The sequence below is a fragment of the Symphalangus syndactylus genome, chromosome 20, assembly GCF_028878055.3.
Source record: "Symphalangus syndactylus isolate Jambi chromosome 20, NHGRI_mSymSyn1-v2.1_pri, whole genome shotgun sequence".
Lineage (NCBI taxonomy): Eukaryota > Metazoa > Chordata > Mammalia > Primates > Hylobatidae > Symphalangus > Symphalangus syndactylus.
In genome coordinates, this window is record NC_072442.2 from 61,310,070 (window position 1) to 61,328,880 (window position 18,811).

At 50.2% G+C, this 18,811-nt stretch overlaps 1 protein-coding gene and 1 long non-coding RNA gene across 2 annotated transcripts; one reads left to right on the top strand and one right to left on the bottom strand.

Moving 5' to 3' along the window:
• Nucleotides 1-4: 4 nt before the first annotated feature.
• LOC129470768 (uncharacterized) lies at nucleotides 5-17,406 on the top strand. The gene is made up of 3 exons (XR_010118270.1): nucleotides 5-123; nucleotides 2,418-2,511; nucleotides 17,000-17,406. It is a non-coding gene; the product is annotated as an uncharacterized lncRNA (long non-coding RNA).
• Nucleotides 1,005-16,064, bottom strand: ALOX12 (arachidonate 12-lipoxygenase, 12S type). The gene is made up of 14 exons (XM_055258912.2): nucleotides 15,766-16,064; nucleotides 14,993-15,194; nucleotides 13,429-13,510; nucleotides 13,194-13,316; nucleotides 12,975-13,078; nucleotides 12,565-12,725; nucleotides 11,555-11,698; nucleotides 10,218-10,427; nucleotides 7,233-7,319; nucleotides 6,577-6,746; nucleotides 6,012-6,133; nucleotides 2,460-2,560; nucleotides 2,181-2,351; nucleotides 1,005-2,063 (listed from the first exon to the last, which is right to left on the bottom strand). The coding sequence occupies exons 1-14, from the start codon at nucleotides 15,898-15,900 to the stop codon at nucleotides 1,884-1,886; spliced, it is 1,992 nt and encodes a 663-aa protein (XP_055114887.2). The 5' UTR covers nucleotides 15,901-16,064; the 3' UTR covers nucleotides 1,005-1,883.
• Nucleotides 17,407-18,811: the final 1,405 nt, after the last annotated feature.

Consider the following 18,811-nt stretch of genomic DNA (forward strand, 5'->3'; position numbering starts at 1 on the left):
TAGGGGAAAAAGTCTAACTGGCGGAGCTCCTGGGAACTGGGGCGATGGGCTCTTAGTATCGGAGGATTGAAACCGTCTGATTTTTACCTGAAATTCCTTAGTCTCTCCTGTGTTGGGGAAATGGTAAGTAAGACAGATTTTCACCAACAGAGAGCGTTTCTGTCTCTTCTCTACTCCCTTTTAAAATTGAGATTCTGACAGTATAAAGGATTTAGGACCCCCTTTTGGGGATCAGGCATGGTTTTGTGGCTTTAAAACGCTTTAAAATTGCTGAAGGTTCTTGGTATTGGAACTGTTTCTCCTAAGTAACATTTTATCATCACACTTGAAATACTGTAACTCTCGATGCCAAATCCAGGAAAAATGGGCGGTTAGGAGAAGTCCAGGGAAAGCCGACTGAGCAGGCAGTGAAGGTAAGCAGTCCTGTTAAATGTACACAAAAATGTCACTTTGCTTCTCTACTTTAAACTAGGAGAACTGATAGGTCTCTTGAATAAGGTAGGATATAAGATTTTAAAATATAAATAGGTCATCCCCTCCAAAAAAGCTGTTTGTATGCTTAACTGGTGAGTTACAGATCTGTAATAATTATTTAGAAATAGGAATATCGAGGCGGGCGGATCACCTGAGGTCGGGAGTTCGAGACCAGCCTGGTCAACATGGCGAAACCCCGTCTCTACTAAAAATTACAAAAATTAGCCGGGTGTGGTGGCATGAGCTTGTGATCCCAGCCACTCGGGATGCAGAGGCGGGATAATCGCTTGAACCCGGGAGGCGAAGGTTGCAGTGAGCTGAGATGGCGCCGCTGCATTCCAGCCTGGGCGATAGAGACTACTTCTCAAAAAAAAAAAAAAAAAAAAAAATAGGGATGTTTGAAGAACACAATTTTGCACCGAGCAAGTTGTACCCACTCTAGTGAGGACAGTGACCTCAGAATAATTGAGAGGGATCATTTGACCTTGAGACCCCAGGACCTAACAAATAAACACTATCATTGGCTAGAATAACTTTGTAGTTCTTGTCCATTTATTTTGTGCATATTGTTCTTAAAAGGCATGTGAAAGATAACTTGGAATGTGGGAAACACATAGATCCCAGAGTATTAAAGGGGCTGGAAAAGTAGCCTTGAGACATGAATTATGTGCCTGTCATCTGGGACTGTTTGGAGAAAGAAGCCATTTTGGGGCAGTGGTTTTTATTCAGCCCCCAAAACATCATTCAGGGACTTTTGGGGTACATGGGTGAATAGGAGAAATATGGGTGGAAGGAAATTGCCAAAGAACCGAGTCAGGAATTCGTACATTGGCCACCAGGCATGAAGGTTAGTTCCTGGGAATGGAGAGTTAGCTGAGGTAAGTTGATTTTTCTAAGAAATCCCCCTGCTCCATGATCTTGGATGTTTTGGAAGTAGGGTCAGGGCCTCAGGCTAGTGCAGGGTTCAAGGGCCAAATCCAGTCTGTAGCCTGGCTGTGCATGTCTCAAACAAAGCATATTTGTTTGTGGATCTTTTTTGCATTTAAATGGTTGAATAAACCAAAAGAAGACTATTTTGTGATGTAACATTCATATCTCAGTGTCCATAAAGTTTTATTGGAACATAGTCACACTCATTTCCATGTTGTCTATGGCTGCCTTCATGCTGCAGCAGGAGAGCTGAGTAGTTGAGACAGTGACTATGTGGCCTGCAAAGGGTAAAAAAGGATCTAGTCTTTGCAGAGAAAGTTTACTGCTCCCCTGGGCTAGTGGGATACTAATGTAGGGGGTTTAACTGGGGGAGAAAATAGAGCCTTAGCAGCAGAGACTTTAGGAAAGCATGAAATTCAAGATAGAAATGTCAGTCCTAAAGCTGATGTGAAATCTTGTAGGTAGAGTCACTCTAGGGCTCAGATGGTGACACTGTTCTCTATGCAGCTGGGCTTCAGATATTCATAGGGCCAGTCAAGTTGCTCATTCCGGGCTGTAATCTCCTTTTCCAGCTTTTCCAAATCTGTTCGGAATTGGTTTAGCACAGCTTTGGGCTTGGGGCCTGAGAAATATTTTTCTTTGTGATGCCCCAGAGGCACCTGAGACAGAACAAAGGATTAGTCAGTTTCTAAAGACAAATGCACCTAGAGCCCAGCCCCTCACTCTGATGTTTCCTTTCCAACTGTCATTTCCCTCTCCCGAGAGTCCCCTCTCACCATGTCCGGCTGGCGGCGACTCAGATGCCATGAGATGGCCATTTGAAGACAGGCCTGCCGGACATCAGGTAGGGACCCCATCACTGTGGCCATCGTCACATCTTCCTTGGTGGTGGGTGGGGGCATCCGCATTGTGCACGGGGCATTAGGGACCCAGGCATACCAGTCCAGCTGGAGGAAGAAACTGGAAGCCTAGAACCCTGGTACTTAGGGTTTGAACTCCCATCTCTCCCTCAGGTCACCTTGGCTTCAGGGACCTGGGCTTTCAGCTGTCCATACCTGGCCCTGGTTGATGGCGGCATGCTGGGCAGTGCATGTGAAGATGCACATGGTGAGGAAATGGCAGAGTTGACTCTGGGACTGGAAGGAGACAGGGAAACCTGGGCAGGAAAGGAATAGGAGTTAGAAGCTACAGCGTAAGAGGAGAGGAACAAAGGCTGTTGTTTTGGGATGCCCATATTTTAGAATTGATGAGTATTTGTTCATTTTATTTAGACGTATTTGCATCAGACATGGGTTTAAGTCCTGGCTCAATCACTTACACTTAGTTACCATACGCCAGCTTAACCTCTTTGAACCTCCGTTTTTTCACCTGTAAAATATGGACGATACCTACGTTATATATGAGATGATGTATCAAAATCACCTGGTCTGTAATAAATGCTCAATAAGTAATAATTATTGTTATGGAAGGATTGGGGGCTGAAAAGTTCTGAGTGACCAAATATCCCTTGCCTCAAAAAGTGGTTAAGAATTGAGGGATGCGGCCAGGCGCAGTGGCTCACGCCTATAATCCCAGCACTTTGGGAGGCCGAGATGGGCGGATCACAAGGTCAGGAGATTGAGACCATCCTGGCTAACACGGTGAAACCCCGTCTCTACTAAAAATACGAAAAGTTAGCCAGGTGTGGTGGCGGGCACCTGTAGTCCCAGGTACTCGGGAGGCTGGGGCAGGAGAATGGCGTGAACCCAGGAGGTGGAGCTTGCAGTGAGCCGAGATCGCGCCACTGCACTCCAGCCTGGGCGACAGAGCGAGACTCTGTCTCAAAAAAAAAAACAAAAAAAAAACAAGAATTGAGGGATGCGTGGTCAGTGACTCATGCCTGTAATCCCAGCACTTTGGGAGGCCAAGGCAGGAGGATTGCTGGTAGTCAGGTGACAGAGCAAGAGCCTGTCTCTATTTAAATATTACAAAATAAATAAATAATTTAGGGATGCGTACTTCTATTCCCAGACAGAATTACAAGTGTCTGTGTTATAAGGTGGGGAATAAGTCATGGATTTCCAGTGTCACAGCTAAGAGGGGCTCCCACAAAGGTTATCTCAGGCCACTCATCTTACAGTGGATATGGGGGCTCAGAGACCTAATAATCTTTTTTTTTTTGAGACGGAGTCTTGCTCTGTTGCCCAGGCTGGAGTGCAGCGGCACAATCTCGGCTCACTGTAACCTCCGCCTCTCAGGTTCAAGTGATTCTCCTGCCTCAGCCTCCCAAGTAGCTGGGATTACAGGCTCCCACCACCTTGCCCGGCTAATTTTTGTATTTTTAGTAGAGATGGGGTTTCACCGTGTTGGCTAGGCTGGTCTCGAACTCCTGGCCTCAGGTGATCTGCCCGCCTCGGCCTCCTAAAATGCTGGGAGACCCGATAATCTTATCAGTTAAGTGGAGTAAATATAATTACTCTCATAGGTAAGAAAATGAAAGCCCATAGAGAATAAACTGTCAGGACTGCATAGTTGGGAAAAGGCAGAGGCTGACCTTGAACTCAGTTTCCTGACTGTTAATCTCATGGCATTTTTAATTTTAGCCTCTAAAATGTCTGTTGGGAAAACTAGACAAAAGTGAGCTATGAGAACTGAAAGAGAACAAGGGGGAGGGCAGTTAGTGGAGGTTAAAGTTAACATGTGTCATGAACTGAATGTCTTTGGCTCCAAAAAATTTTTATATTGAAATCTAATCCCATTGTGATGGTATTTGGAGGTGGAGCCCCACATTAGGGCATGAGGGTGCAGCCCTCCTGAATGGGTTTATTTATTTATTTATTTATTTTGGATGGAGTCTCGCTCTGTCCCCCAGGCTGGAGTGCAGTGGCGCGATCTCGGCTCACTGCAAGTTCTGCCTCCCAGGTTCACGCCATTTTCCTGCCTCAGCCTCCCGAGTAGCCGGGACTACAGGCGCCCGCCAACATGCCCGGCTAATTTTTTGTATTTTTAGTAGAGACGGGGTTTCACCGTGTTAGCCAGGATAGTCTCGATCTCCTGACCTCGTGATCCGCCCGCCTCGGCCTCCCAAAGTGCTGGGATTACAGGCTTGAGCCACCGCGCCCGGCCTGAATGGGTTTAATACCTTTATGAGCAGAGGACAGAGTGCTAGCTTGCTATCTTTCTGCTATGTGAGGATACAGGGAGAAATCGGCTGTGGGCAGCCTGGAAGAGGGCTCTCACCAGAACCTGATCTTGAACTTCCAGCCTCCAGAACTGTGAGGAATACATTTCTGTTGTTTATAAGCCACCTAGTCTATGGTGTGTGGTTTTGTTTTTGTTTTTGTTTTTTTTGAGATGGAGTTTCGCTCTGTTGCCCAGGCTAGAGTGCAATGGCGTGATCCGGCTCACTGCAACCTCTGCCTCCCAAGTTCAAGCGATTCTCCTGCCTCAGCCTCCCGAGTAGCTGGGATTACAGGTGCGTGCCACCACGCCTGGCTAATTTTTGTATTTTTAGTAGAGACGGGGGTTTCACTATGTTGGCCAGGCTGGTCTCAAACTCCTGACCTCGTGATCCACCCACCTCAGCCTCCCAAAGTGCTGGGATTACAGGCGTGAGCCACTGCACCCAGCAAATGTTTTGTTGTAGTAGCCCAAACTGCTAGGAGCCTAAGGGACTGTACTGAGAAGAGCTAGAGAGAGTTTGGTCCTGGAAGGGTAGGGTGGTGCAGATTCCCCAGGGAGAGGCTCCCTCCAGGGTAAGGATGTTTGCCACATTCCCAGGATTGGCCATAAGGGCTCCCCAGTAAATGTCTGTAGTTGTCCCACAGAGGCAGAGGATGGCATTCAAGGCCTAGGTCTGAAGTGTGAGGGGAAGGGGCCGAAGGATGAGTGACAGTAGTGCAGGCTGGTGCCTGTGTGATTCAACCTAAGAGCTCAGCAAAGGCTTTTTCTTCCTCAGAGGTTCAAATGTGGGGAACGAGAGTTGACTAAAGGTCGTGGCTAGATTTTGGCCAAGGGGTGGTTAGGGTGGGAGGGTTGGATTAGCCAAAGAAACCTGAGCCCCAAGGATCAGGGTGCTGAGTTTGGGTTTGAGGCAAAGCATGTCTATACATTGAGCTTGCATCAAGAGCTGACCTTGCACTGTAGCAAGCATGCAGTACTCCTGGACCCTCTGGGCATGCTGGACAGTGGCAGGCAGGAAGAGAGGGAGGGAAAGCCAGGGTGGGTCCTTACGGGCTTTGGAGGGAAAATCTTCCCATTTACATCCTCAGTTAGGAAAGCGGAACCGTCAGGAGAGAATATGAGCCCAGCAGGGACTGTGCAGACCCCTCCCAGCTGCGGCTGTGGCCTGGTGGGCCCCAGGATATGGCAGTTCAGGGGCATCTGTGACTGGGGTGTGGTGGGACTAGGGGTTGATGGTCAGGGTCTCTGAGGAGGACAGTCCTTGGGTCTCTAGAATTGTCCGAGTCTGAGGAGGTGGGAATGGGATACACATGCTTTCAAACCGTGTGGAGGGAGGAAGGGAGGCGTGATGAGAGGCTGGGGTCCTGTCCCCAGAAGGGCGGGGCTGGGAAGGGGCCCTGGCAGAGTCTCCCAGGAGCTTCTTCTGTCTCTAGAACGGATCTTACCTCGGTCCTGGGCCTGGCACAGCCCCACCTCCGTGATCTCCCGACACCAGGCCTGCAGCTCAGGGTCCCCCTTCACTACGTCATCCCTTTGGTAGAAGAGGTGGACGATCCCCTCCACATACCTGCCCAGGGGGAAAAGGCACTTGAGGGCAGAAGGCCCCGGCCTCTGACCTCTATTCCTCTTTCTGTGGCATCTGCCCAATGCTTCCACGGTATCTGGGAAGACACCTTGCCTTCGGGACATCCTCAGCCCTCTAAACACACTAGCATCTCATGGAAGATGTGGGTTCTTAGTTCTAGGAATTCTCACGGTTGCTGTCATACATCCTCAGAAAATCCTGATTTTTCCAGACACCTCCCCCAGTCTCCCCCTACAGCTCCCCTCACCTCCTCTCTCTGCCCCATCCCAGTCTCCTCATTTTCAGAGCCACCCACTGTGTCCTCACTTTTCCTCATCTCTCCCCAGGATTGAGTTCTCTGCTTCTCCTGTCTGGACCTTCTTGCTTTTGCCCCATGCTGGCCTCAGGCCAGAGCCCCCCCCATTTCTCAGCTCCTCCTTACTCACCTGGCAATGATCTCCCAGAGCCGTAAGGCATCACGGGCATAGAGAGCACCTGGGAGTTCCAGCAGGCCCCGGTCAGCCAGGTCGTCAGGAGGACAGAGGGAGCAGTAGGTCAGCTGAGCCGTCGCCCGACGGAGCAACTGCACATGGCCCCCTCCACCTGTGCTCACTGCCTGGGACAGGAGATCACAGGTCTTAGAGGGGGAAACAGGGCTGGAGAACCATCACATCTTCCATAAAGTGGGGCAGATGTGGGATTTTCAGCTATTAAGACATGGGTAGATCATGAGGTCAGGAGTTCGAGACCAGTCTGGCCAACACAGTGAAACCCCATCTCTACTAAAAATACAAAAATTAGCTGGGCGTGGTGGCGGGTGCCTGTAATCCCAGCTATTCGAGAGGCTAGGGCAGGAGAATCGCTTGAACCCAGGAGGCGGAGGTGGCAGTGAGCCGAGATGGTGCTACTGCACTCCAGCCTGGGCGACAGAGCTAGACTCTGTCTCAAAAAAAAAAAAAAAAAAAAGAAAAGACATGGGTATAAAAGGGACAGGTTCATAGGTTAAGAGTGAGGACATTCACACATAGTTGGTCTTGGATCCTGAAAGTGGCAGCTCATGGAGAGATGGATGAGGCAGTCCCATGCCCCGTACCCTCCTCACCTTATCAAAAATTCCTCCATCTGAGATGAGTTGGGTCCGGGCCCGGGTGTTGATTTCCATGGTGTAGCGGATATGGGGGATCAGGAACTGGAGAGGAGGAGATTGGAGGGCGTGACTGGTGGAGACCATGCTTGGGTCCTTCCTGGTAGGACCTGGCACCCAGCGTGGTGCCTTCTCCTCTTGATGCTTTCCTTGACAGGCTGGTCTCCTGCTGCTCTGATCACTCACTGTTGTGCTCTCCAACTTCCCTGCAAGTTGGGTCCTGGAGCCAGACTGACCAGGATTTTAACCTACACTTTACTCCTTGTTTTGAGACTTGGCCAAGTTAATAACCTTTTAATCTGCAATCTCTTCATTTGTCAACAGGGGGCAGTAATAGACTCTCTTATCTCAGGGGCCGTGGTGATCCTCACCTAAGTGATGTTGGAGAGTGTCCATTACACACAAGAGTCCTGGAATAGTAGCTGTCCGCTTCGGTGTTTCCACCTTGAGTATAAGTGTCTTATGAATCAGCCCCTTCTGATTTTCTTTGCTACCTTCTCTGTCATTCACATTCTCTTAAACTAGCCTCTCTGCTTATTATCAAAGCTGCATCTCCATCTTTTAGTTGTTTCACAGTTGGGGGTTTCTTCAGGGGACGGGTGGGGAGATTACTTTCAGTCAGAACTAGAAGAGCTATATTCAGCTACCTGTTTAAGCAAATCTTTCTCCACTCTTGGGCCCCTCCTCTCCTGCTTTTCCTTAGCTATTAAAAAAAGGCCACCTGGTCCTTACATGCGTTTCTTTTTATCTCAGACTGTTTGTCTTCCTTTCCACATAGTTAATATGCAGGTTTCAAGCAGTTTTGGTGCGTGTCTGAATTGTTGATGCTGGACACTGGCAGTGACCCCAGTGACACCTTTGGTGTTAAGATGTCAAAGCAGCTCACATTAACCTGAAGCTTTTCAGAAGATTCATGAAAGATCTGAATGTCACGGAAAGGCCAAAGTCCACATGAGGAGAAAGGATGCCTAAGGATAAACAGTCCCTAATAATAATCATTGCAAGAACTAGCCGGGTGTGGCGGCGTGTGCCTGCAATCCAGGTTACTTGGGAGGCTGAGGCAGGAGGATCGCTTGAGCCCAGGAATTTGAGACTAGCTTGGGCCACATAGCGAAACCCTGTCTCTACAAAAAATAAAAAAAGTTAGCCAGGCATGGTGGTGCACACCTGTAGTCCCAGCTACTCTGAAGGCTGAGGTTAGAGGATCGCTTCAGCCCAGGAGTTTGAAGCTGCAGTGAGTTATGATTACGCCACTGCACTCCAGCCTGGGTGACAGAGTGAGAACTTGTCTCTGGAAAAAAAATTTTTTGCAAGAACTAAGGTTTTTCGTAGCATTTAGCTTGTGTCACACCATTAAGTCATTTTAACCTTTAACAACCTCACGATGGAACATGCGAGGACATCTGGAAATTATTGAGGCTGGGGTTCAGGACTAAGACCCCAGCAATCCAAAGCCAGAGCCTGCATAGCCACTGTGAAGACATCTGCAGGCTTGACCCTCGTGTGCATCTGCCAGCAAGTCAGCTGTCTGCCGGGGGGTGGCATTGCTGTGGTGAGTGGAGACATGGACAGGACTGAACTAGGAAAAGGAATTGTAAGTGTGAATAGAGGCTTCACTTGTTCGTGTGGAGCAGAGGATGGGGAAGCAGGAGACAGCATGAAATGAATGAAATCCAAGATTCCATTCATCAGACTGGTCTCCATCTTGTCTATGTTACCGAAGGGGAAAACTCCAGAGGGTGCACAGCTATACTGGCCAGGCTTGGGGGGTCTGGGTGGAGGCCCCCAGCGAAAACACAATTCAGTTGTTTTTACCCAGGACTTACTTGCATATCTTGCCAGTACATCAAACTCCATGTACCTAAAACCAAACATCTCATTTTTGCCGACTCTGGTTTCTTCTAACTTTACTGTTTCTGACAATTACTCTGGTTTGTAAGCTTGTATCATTTTTGTGCTCCCTCTGCCAAGTTCCCTGTATATAAAGTATCATCAAGATTTTAAGAACATTTTCTTAAGCAAGCACAGGTCTTATTTTGCCTTCTCCCTAGCAATATATACAGAACTCACTGTTTTATAAAATTACAGTCTTTCTTTCTTTTCTTTCTTTATTTCTTTTTTTTTTTTTTATTTAGAGACCGGGACTTGCTGTGTTGCCCAGGCTGGTCTTGAACTCCTGGTCTTAAGCAATCGTACTGCTTTGGCCACCCAAAGCACTGGGATTACAGGCATGAACCACCACACCCAGCTCTTAAAACCACACTATTTCTAGGTCAGTATAACACACCCGCCCCAGGGACTTAAAGGTGTGGCAGAAGCTTGGACTTCTGGCTTTTCTCTCTCTTGCACCCAGGCACGCTGCAGCTACCGTTTCCTCCCTTCACTACGTTTTAGATTCTTTCCTTTTCATTCCTGTCATTACCATGCTAACGTACATCTCTATCCACCTTACTGTTGGGCAGGTATGAGTGGCTTGCTGGCTGCTCTTCCTTGCCTTTTGATCTGTTTCTACTTAGCTGACTCCTCAGTTGGGGAGAAACATTCTTCATCAATACTAGACTGTTATAGGCTGTCCCTTGTGATTTCAAACTGTAGTACCAGATACTGTTCTCTGGTTGGTTCTTATGGGCATCACTTGTTTTTCTGGCTAAATACTAAATCTAAGGTAGGAATACGGCTTTTGTTTTACTAACAGTGTTCAAGCCCTACTGTGAGCGCACTGCTAGATGTCAGATCTCTGAGAATTTCAGAGGGTTCCTATATAATGTTAAGTGACTAAACTTAATAAACTTAATTAAAATCAACATCTCAAGATATTGAGACAGTCTCCTCTTCACTCACAAATTGCTACAAAGAGTTTTTGCTGCTGCAATATCATTTGATACTGGGCTGTTCCTCTCTCTGGGGTCTGAGGGATATGTGATTTAATAGATTAGTACGTACCTTGAAGATGGGGTGCAGTCCTGGGAGGCACCGCATGGTGGCGACAGCGATGACCTCAGCCACCAGATGAGTGTTCAGCAAGTGATACTGGAGCTCGTGCAGTTGGAAATCTGAATTTCGGACCCAGGACTTTGCCAGGAGCCAGGCAAGTGGGGGGTCTGAGGGCAGGAACAGTGTTGGGGTTGGAGAGCTGGGGTTGGGAGGCTGAATCTGGGAGAAAGAAGAATTATTGAACTCCCATTCCATATATGACATTATAGTCAGCATTCTTGGGGAAACAGAGATGACTAAGATTATTGCCTTCTAGGAGGTTATAGTCTAGCAGGAGGACTGTGAACCCTCCCAGCCTGCCACTCCCTAGCAGGAGTGCCCTGATGTCAGGTGGAAGGCAGGAGGGACTGGAAGAAGGGGGTCCAGAAGGAGGCCCTAACAGTGGTGTGGGAGAAACCTGCTGCTTTGGGGTCGGTGCTCAGATGGTGGAGGAATGTGAAGGAGAAGTAGGAGATGTAAGATTATTGACAGTTCTTGTCTCCTGAGTGTTAAGAATAGTGAGAGAAGGCCAGGTGCGGTGGCTGACACCTGTAATCCCAGCACTTTGGGAGGCCGAGGCAGGCAGATTACTTCAGCCCAGAAGTTCAAGACCAGCCTGGGCAATATGGCGAAACCCCATCTCTACAAAAAATACAAAAATTAGCCAGGCCCACGTGGTGACACATGCCTGTGGTCCCAGCTACTGGAGGGACTGAGGTGGGAGAATCACTTGAACCCAGGGGGCGCAGGTTGCAGTGAGCCAAGATCGCACAACTGTACTCCAGCCTGAGTGACAGAGTGAGATTCTATCTCAAAAAAAAAAAAAAAAAATATCGAGAGAAAAGATATTCAAGAGACGATGAGGGTTCAGAGTCAGAGGCCACTGAGAGATGAGATAGCGATTCTGAAAGTGTAGTCCCGAACTGGTAGTGTCAGCACCACTTCGGAACTTATAAAAACGCAAACTCTCAGTTCCCACCCCAGACATACTGAATCAGAAAGTCTGGTCACGGAATCCAGAAATCTGCTTTTCAACAGGCACTTCAGGGGATTCTGATGCACACTGAAGTGTGAGGACCACTGGATACAGGATGAGAACTCCAAGAGGCCATTTTGACTCTTGAACAAGTAACTCTAGTTGGATGAGGCAGGGGAGACGAGGGTCCAGGCAAATAGTGACATGAAGACAAGTCTCACTGAGTGAGGATGGGGTTTGGGAGCCAAGAGCCGGGGGCTGGGTTCCTGGGAGCAGAGGTTGAGGTGAACAGAGCGCAACGTCGCGGGAGAGGCCCAGGGCCGGCTCTTACCTGGATGACCATGGGCAGCAGCTTCCCACTGGGCTCCATCTTCAGCATGACGAGGGGGGCAGCCAGGTACTGCTTCTCTCCTCGGATCACGTTGGCTGGAATTCCATCCAGAAGGATGAAGTCAGCTTCAAACAGGGAACCATTCTGGGGACAGGAGGGATGTATCCATTTTTAGAGTTCAAAGTCTACCCCCAGGGGACCAGGGCAAAGGGCAAGAGATTTAGTCTAGCTTCTTGCCATTCTCCTGGGTCAGTACCGGAGTCCTGTTGGGAGAACTAGAGCCCTTGGTCCAGTTCCTCTCATCTTAAAGTGAAGAAACAGTCTGGTGAGGGTAGACGTCTTGTGCGTGGATGTGGTGGCAGATCTGGGTTTGGAACCAGGCCTGCTCAATCCAGTTGGCATCACAGGCATTGTAAACTGACCACCTGTCAAATGGCCAGGCCCCTTTCTGATCATTCTCGAATGGTTTGCGCTCTGGTTTTGGCTCCTATCAGCTCAGCAAATGCTCTTTCATTCCCTATTCAAATCTCACCTCCTCTGCCAAATATTTCCAGAGAGCTTCTCCTAGCCACCCCTGCCACCGCATACAGCACACACATGCACACGCACCCATTTGGCCTAGGCTTGTCCTCAGTACAGTCCATCGCTTCCAAACCCCGCTTTCTTTTTCTAGAAAGCCTCCCCGATTCTCCCCACCTGATGGCACTGCCTCACTTTTCTCCCTACCCATGAACACTAGAGTCCAGAACACTGCAGCCAGGCAATGCCACTTCCTGCTAACATCTCCAGCCCCTCTGTGTGCTGGGATCCATTCTATTTTCCCTTTCCTGCTGGGAGCTCCTCATCGTTTCTTCTCCTACATCTTTTATTTCTGTATTTTTCCAGCACAGGACTGCACCAAGGGGCAATGCAGTACTGCAGCCTTCCTCTGACTCAGTTTGGATTCTCTCTGTCCGTTCTCACCACACTACTAAGGAGATAACAGTGCCAGGCAGGGGAAGGAGAGGTACCTGAAGTTCTTTCTCCAGTTCAGCCCGAAGCTCTTCCATCCCTGAAGGCAGCACTAGCCTGGAGGGCAGAGAGGTCGAGCGTCTCAACAGCATGGGGTTGACACCATTGAGGAACTGGTAGCCGAACACCTCATCATCCTGCCAGCACTGGTGAACCTTCTCTGTGGTGGGCGGTGGAAGGAGGATATATGTACCATAGCCTGCATATCCCTTCTCCAAAGTCTACCCCAGGGGTTCAGGTATATGACCCACCCTGAACCCAGCTTCTGCATTTTCATTCTCAAGGCCTCTCTGAGTTGACCAGATATGATAAGGTCTCTTCTTGCAAAGAGTTATAGGGCACTGTGGAGTGTGATGAGTCATCCAGAGGGGCCATTAAGGGATTATGGAGACCTGGGGGAACCACTGACCAGCCAGGGCACTCTTCTGGCCCCAGAAGATCTGATCAAAGTCTTCTAGGCAGTTCCAGGAGCTCAGGAGGGTGTAAACACGTTTGAGGGCCATCTCCAGAGCCCTAGGACAGGTATTGAGGCTTAACTCATCAGCTGATCACTCAGTCCTGCACCATCTACCATCATTCTTGGCCCTCCCAGCCCTTATTTCACTCCGAGGTCTAGCCGTTTTCTCACCCTGCCTTCAGTGTCCATTCAAAGTCCAGCCTCTTCTTCTCATGGAATCTCATATTTGGAGGGAGATCATCCTTACGGTCTGCAGCGATGGTCAGGGGTAACCCTTCCTTCCAGGTGGCCCAGCTAGGAGTTGGGGACAAAGCTTCAGGAAGGATGTCATGGTCAATGATGGGGGCAGGGGCAGGGAAGGGGTGGGACAGTGGTGGCAGGGTTAGTTTAAGGGGTGGGTGGTCACCAGTAGATCTGCTGTCTGTCTTTCAGTTCCTTCTCTCGATGCTTCTGGAACATGTCCAAGGCATTGTCTCCTGGCAGGCGGGCTGGGGCGACATCAGGACAATTGGCCTCACGGCTCTGTCTGGTCCTATGCCCGCCTCTTGTCCTCATCTCCCTGTGGTTAGCCGTATTCCATGTTTTCAGCCATGCACTGTTGCTTTTATCTCTGGCTTTGCCTCATTTGATTATCCCCCAGACACGTTTATCCCATCTTTGCCAACTTTGCACTCCTGCTTTCTCTTATTTCAGCCCTCATCCTTTGCCTGTAGATAAAAACCTCCTGTTTGCCACCATTTCTTGCTCCTTCACTCATCTTCCCCTACCTGGCCTTACTTCATCAATATCTATGGTTGGAAAAAAATCACCTTAATTAAGGTGATGAAATCTTAGTCACATATACATCTACACCTACTGTCTACTACAGATTGCTTTGATTAATTTCACGTCTTAAACCTCACCTGCCACGCCTTCACCTGTCCTCAAAATATTCTACATTTGCTTTTTTTTTTTTTTTAACCTCATCTTTCTGGATTTACCATCATAATCTGTATCTATTGACTTATTCTGGGTCTTTTCTGCATTTACACTCACCTGTCTCAAAGTCACAGATTTGATGTTCCATCCCTACTGCCCTCACTCGTCTCTGGATTCATCTCTCTTTTACTCGTTACCCATGGTTAAAAATGCACTATTTGGGCCGGGCGTGGTGGCTCAAGCCTGTAATCCCAGCACTTTGGGAGGCCGAGGCAGGCGGATCACGAGGTCAGGAGATCAAGACCATCCTGGCTAGTACGGTGAAACTCCGTCTCTATTAAAAAAAATATAAAAAATTAGCTGGGCGTGGTGGCGGGCGCCTGTAGTCCCAGCTACTCAGGAGGCTGAGGCAGGAGAATGGCATGAACCCGGGAGGTGGAGGTTGCAGTGAGCCGAGATCGCGCCACTGCACTCCAGCCTGGGCAACAGAGCAAGACTCCGTCTCAAAAAAAAAAAAAAAAAAATTCACTATTTGCCATCCTCATTCCTCCCTGTCTCCTGCGGACCAGTGTGCTTCTTGTCTTTCATGGGTGTCTTGGTGTTATTCCAACCAGACCATCTCTCCAGCATCCTATGTTTGTTTCCCTTAACTGTCTGCTCTCATGGGTCACCCACCCCGTTCTGTTCCATGTGGTCCCCTCACCTGTCTTCTGAGTCACCTTGACATCTCCTTCCTACTTTTACTTTGCTTCTCTGTTTTCCTGGATCGCTGCAACTCCCACTTTCTGTCTTTGCCTTCTTGGAAGATGGGATCTCCAGATCACTTACTCCCTGCCTCCAGCCTCACACGCAGCCTCTCTTGGCCTGTGTAAAACTTTGGAAATCCATAACTCCTTCCCGTTTTCTGTCCAGCACGCTGGGATCCCTACACTTCACCGGCCCTGGGCCCATACATCCTCTTAAGTCTGCTCCGACCGTCCTTAACTCTGTCCTCCTAGCCCCGCAGCAGTTCCCGGGACCTTGTGCCTCCTTCCCCGACGCCGCCTGCTCACCGGTGCCCTCGGGCAGGCTCAGGATGTCCTCGCCCTGCACCCAGCGGTAGCACGGGAAGGCCGCCTCCACGCAGGCTCCAGGGCCCTGCACCGTGATGCGGTCGCAGAACCACGCGTCCTCCACCAGCCAGTGGTGTTTGCGCAGCCTCACGAACTGCAGGAGCCCCAAGTCCTCTGCAACGTCATGATCAAACTCCTCCTCCTGTGCAGGCCGGACCCAGGCCAGACTTAGTAGGAGGGACCCGACCGAGGCCGTTTCGAGGACGGAACCGCGCTCCTGTGCAACCTCAGTTTCTCAGGGCCTCCAAAGACAGCATCGCCTCCTTCCCGCCCCCGCACGACCTGCTCTTTGGGTCTCAGACGCCCAGAGTCAGGTGGAGGACTAGGGCCCGCAGCGCCTGGAGCTGATGCTGGAGCAGCATCGCCCGCGTGGGTCCCATTAACTGAGTTCTCCCCGCGCGGGTGCTTGGAGGAGCTTCACGTCTGACCTCTGGCCTCATACTTGCATGGGCTCTGGGTCACTGGGAGAAGGAGCTGGATGGAGGCTGCCGGGACCAGGGGCGGGGAAGGGAGATGGGGTTGAGCCCAGCCCGGGATCCCAGCTCCGGACGCCGTCCCTGATCTTGCCCCTCTCGTCCCAACTTCGTGGAAGTCCCAGTCCGCGAGGTCGCGCTGTCACCTCGCCCCCAGCCTCCCGCCCTCCCGCCGTGAGCCCAGCTCGGCCCGGGCCCGGGGTCCCTGCTGCCCCCGCCCCCCTCGCTCCCCGCGCTGACCTCGCCCCGCGCAGGCCGCAGCTGCAGCTCCAGCTCCGCCTCCCCGCGCGCCCCGACCAGCCAAAGCTGCACACGGTTGTACGACCCGGAGAAGAGCCAGGCCCCGGTGGCCACGCGGATGCGGTAGCGGCCCATGGCGCCCCCCAGCAGCTTAGGCGAGGGGAGCCGGGTCGTGCGCGATTCCCGAAACCGCCCAGGGCTGCCGGCGCCTCGGGGCCAGTTCCAACCTTTAAAGGACGGGTCTACGGCCCCGCCCTCCTCGCAAGTTTTAGGCGCTCCCAAGTCCCCGCCCCAGACTAGCCCAAACCTGCGAGCCGAGCGGTAGAGCCGCCTGCGGGGACTGGCTGTGCCTCCTGGTTGGAGCGTAGCTGCAGGATGATAAACGGGCCCGAGCCAGGGTGAAGCCAACGGGGTGGGTGCGGCGGGGCCTTCCTGGACCTCCCGGGAAGGTGGGATCGAGGTGGGCCTGAGCCCCCGGGTTGGAGCGAACGTGGATGAAGACACTTCCCGAGGTCTCCAGGTCTTCTGGGGAGCTAGGAGGAAGTAGGGGATGAGTCTATCTTCCAAACGGAGGGGAAAGTCTCCGCTTTTCTGGGCTGGGACCCGGGGAAGGCAGTGGGCCGGCTTCTGGAAGGTCGGCCTGGGAGGCTGTGCTGGGGTCTGGGGATGTCCCGCAGCTAGACCCGGCGCGGCCAATGTGTCTGTCCTCCAGTACCTGAGCTCTACCGCCCTTGAACGCTGTGCTTCCATCAACGACCAGGGGTTCCCCAGGCTACCTAGAACCTGGAAATGTAGCAGCTCAACACCTGCTCCCCACCCCGTTTCAAATATGTGGGCGCTGGGGTCCCAATGTACACCAAGTATATCATGGGCCAGACCTTTGAGCGAGGCCTGAGGCAGGGCAGTGAAAAACTCATTTTGTCCAACCTCCATAGCGGGTACAGACAATGTTAGGGACCCAGGAACACCAGTCGGGGTGTTAGGGTGCGGGATGGAATTGCTTAGGGACCTGGCCTACATGGGCAATTCCCACGAGCTTTGTCCTTTCCAGGTGAGTGCAGCCCCTTCCGCTCCAGTAGGTTCCAGGTTAATTTTTTACCCCCAGGCTGCTTCCTGCTCCTTCGTGGGTCTCAGGTCTCCTGGAAATCCAGGAACAGCAATGAGCCCACTGCTATTTAGGGCCTTTGTAAACATTGAAGGATGATTCGGAGCTCAGGCTTTCTCTCCCGTCCAGGAATCAGTCAGATGAAGCCTGCTGCACGGGTCCCTGTCTGCATCTTGATCCAAGTGGTTATATGCATTTAGCTCTCCGTGGATGTATCTGGTGGCCTGGGCTAGGCCAGTGTAAGGTAAATCTGCTTTCTTGAGCCAGTCCTCAAAAATGACTTGGTGGCCTAGTTGTTGGTAGAGGTAAGTGAGTAGCCCCGCCTTCCAGCCTCCAGATCAGACTCTATCTCAAAAAAAAAAAAAAAAAAAAAGTCCCTTGCTGGATTCAATTCCCTTTCTTATCTTCTAGGTCCACTCTGGCCTACATCCTCTGTGCTCAGGACTACCGGTCAGCCATTTGCTGGTCCCCAGTTCTTCCAGTTTTCTGGGGTCACCCTTTTCTGTAATATCCAAATAAAATGGCTCAAATTTCCATCCTGCCTAATAGTAGGATCTGGCCTTTCCACACACATTTTCATGGGCTACTTTTGCCTAGAAAAGAGTTTGTCTCATACCTACTTCCAAAAGCACAGTTTCTCTGCTGTTTTGTGACTCCTTTTCTGCCCACTCTAGTGTACTCTACTGCGGCCACGTGCAGAGAGGGAATGAATAATTGAAAAAACAGATTCAAGCTACTGTGCATGCTAAATGAGTGAATATGGCTAAACAGTGAGAACAGTGCTTGGCACGTAGTCCCTCTATGTATTAGCTGCTATGATTTTCTTATTTACAAGTGAATGTTAGCACTGCTCCTCTACCGTTCCTCTCCACATGCTATTTCTCCATGTCCCTCTCTAGGCCTAGCCTCTCACTAGAGCTCTTATCACTCTAGACCCTTCCCCCTCCTGCTTTTGTTTCCCTTTTAAGCACATGCGCTATGTTGGGAGAATATAATTAGAAGCAAAATTTTCTCCCAACCCAGAAAAAACCTCTCCACGAAAGTAGTGAAGAAAGAAAACAGTTTTATTATTGAGTAAGCATTAAACCAGAATGTGATGCACACCCCAGGCAGTTTGCTAAGAGACTGCAAAGACAGAAGGAAGTCTCACTTTTATCTAGCCAAGCAGATACAGCCCATTACATACGTGTTCTCAAGATAAACTATAAGTAATCCTTAGGAGGACTCGATAGCACCATTTGTCACATATAGTGCAGTCTAGAGGCACCTGGCAATTGTGATGACCATCTATGTTAGCTAATTGGCTTAATCAGAAGAAAAACTTCTCTTTTTTTTTTGAGATAGAGTCTTGCTCTGTTGCCCAGGCTGGAGTGCAGTGGCGTGATCTCGGCTCACCGCAACCTCCACTTCCCAGGTTCAAGCGATTCTCTTGCCTCAGCTTCCTGAGTAGCTGGGATTACAGGTGTGCACCACCAAGCCTGGCTAGTTTTTGTATTTTTAGTAGAGATGAGGTTTTGCCATGTTGGCCAGGCTGGTCTTAAACTCCTGACCTCAGGTGATCCACCCACTTCAGCTTCCCAAAGTGCTGAGATTACAGGCGTGAGCCACCATGCCCAGCCAGCTTTTCAGATTTTTATGACAGCAGATAGTTTTGCAGCTCAAGCAAAGTGTCTATCTAAGTTAGTCCTACCTTCCCACAGAAACTGGGAAATGAAGGCTCCATCTTTCTTGGTGTTTACATTTCAAGGAGATGGCTCCTGGGTCTTTGTGAAAGACATTCCTGGGTAGTAAAGCTGGCAAGAGGCTGTGTGGCTTCTAAAAATATTTATACACATTTTGAAGAGACAGAAAATAACTTACAAGTTTTCTGGCTGGGTGCGGTGGCTCATGCCTGTAATCCCAGCACTTTGGGAGGCTGAGGTGGGTGGATCACCTGAGGTC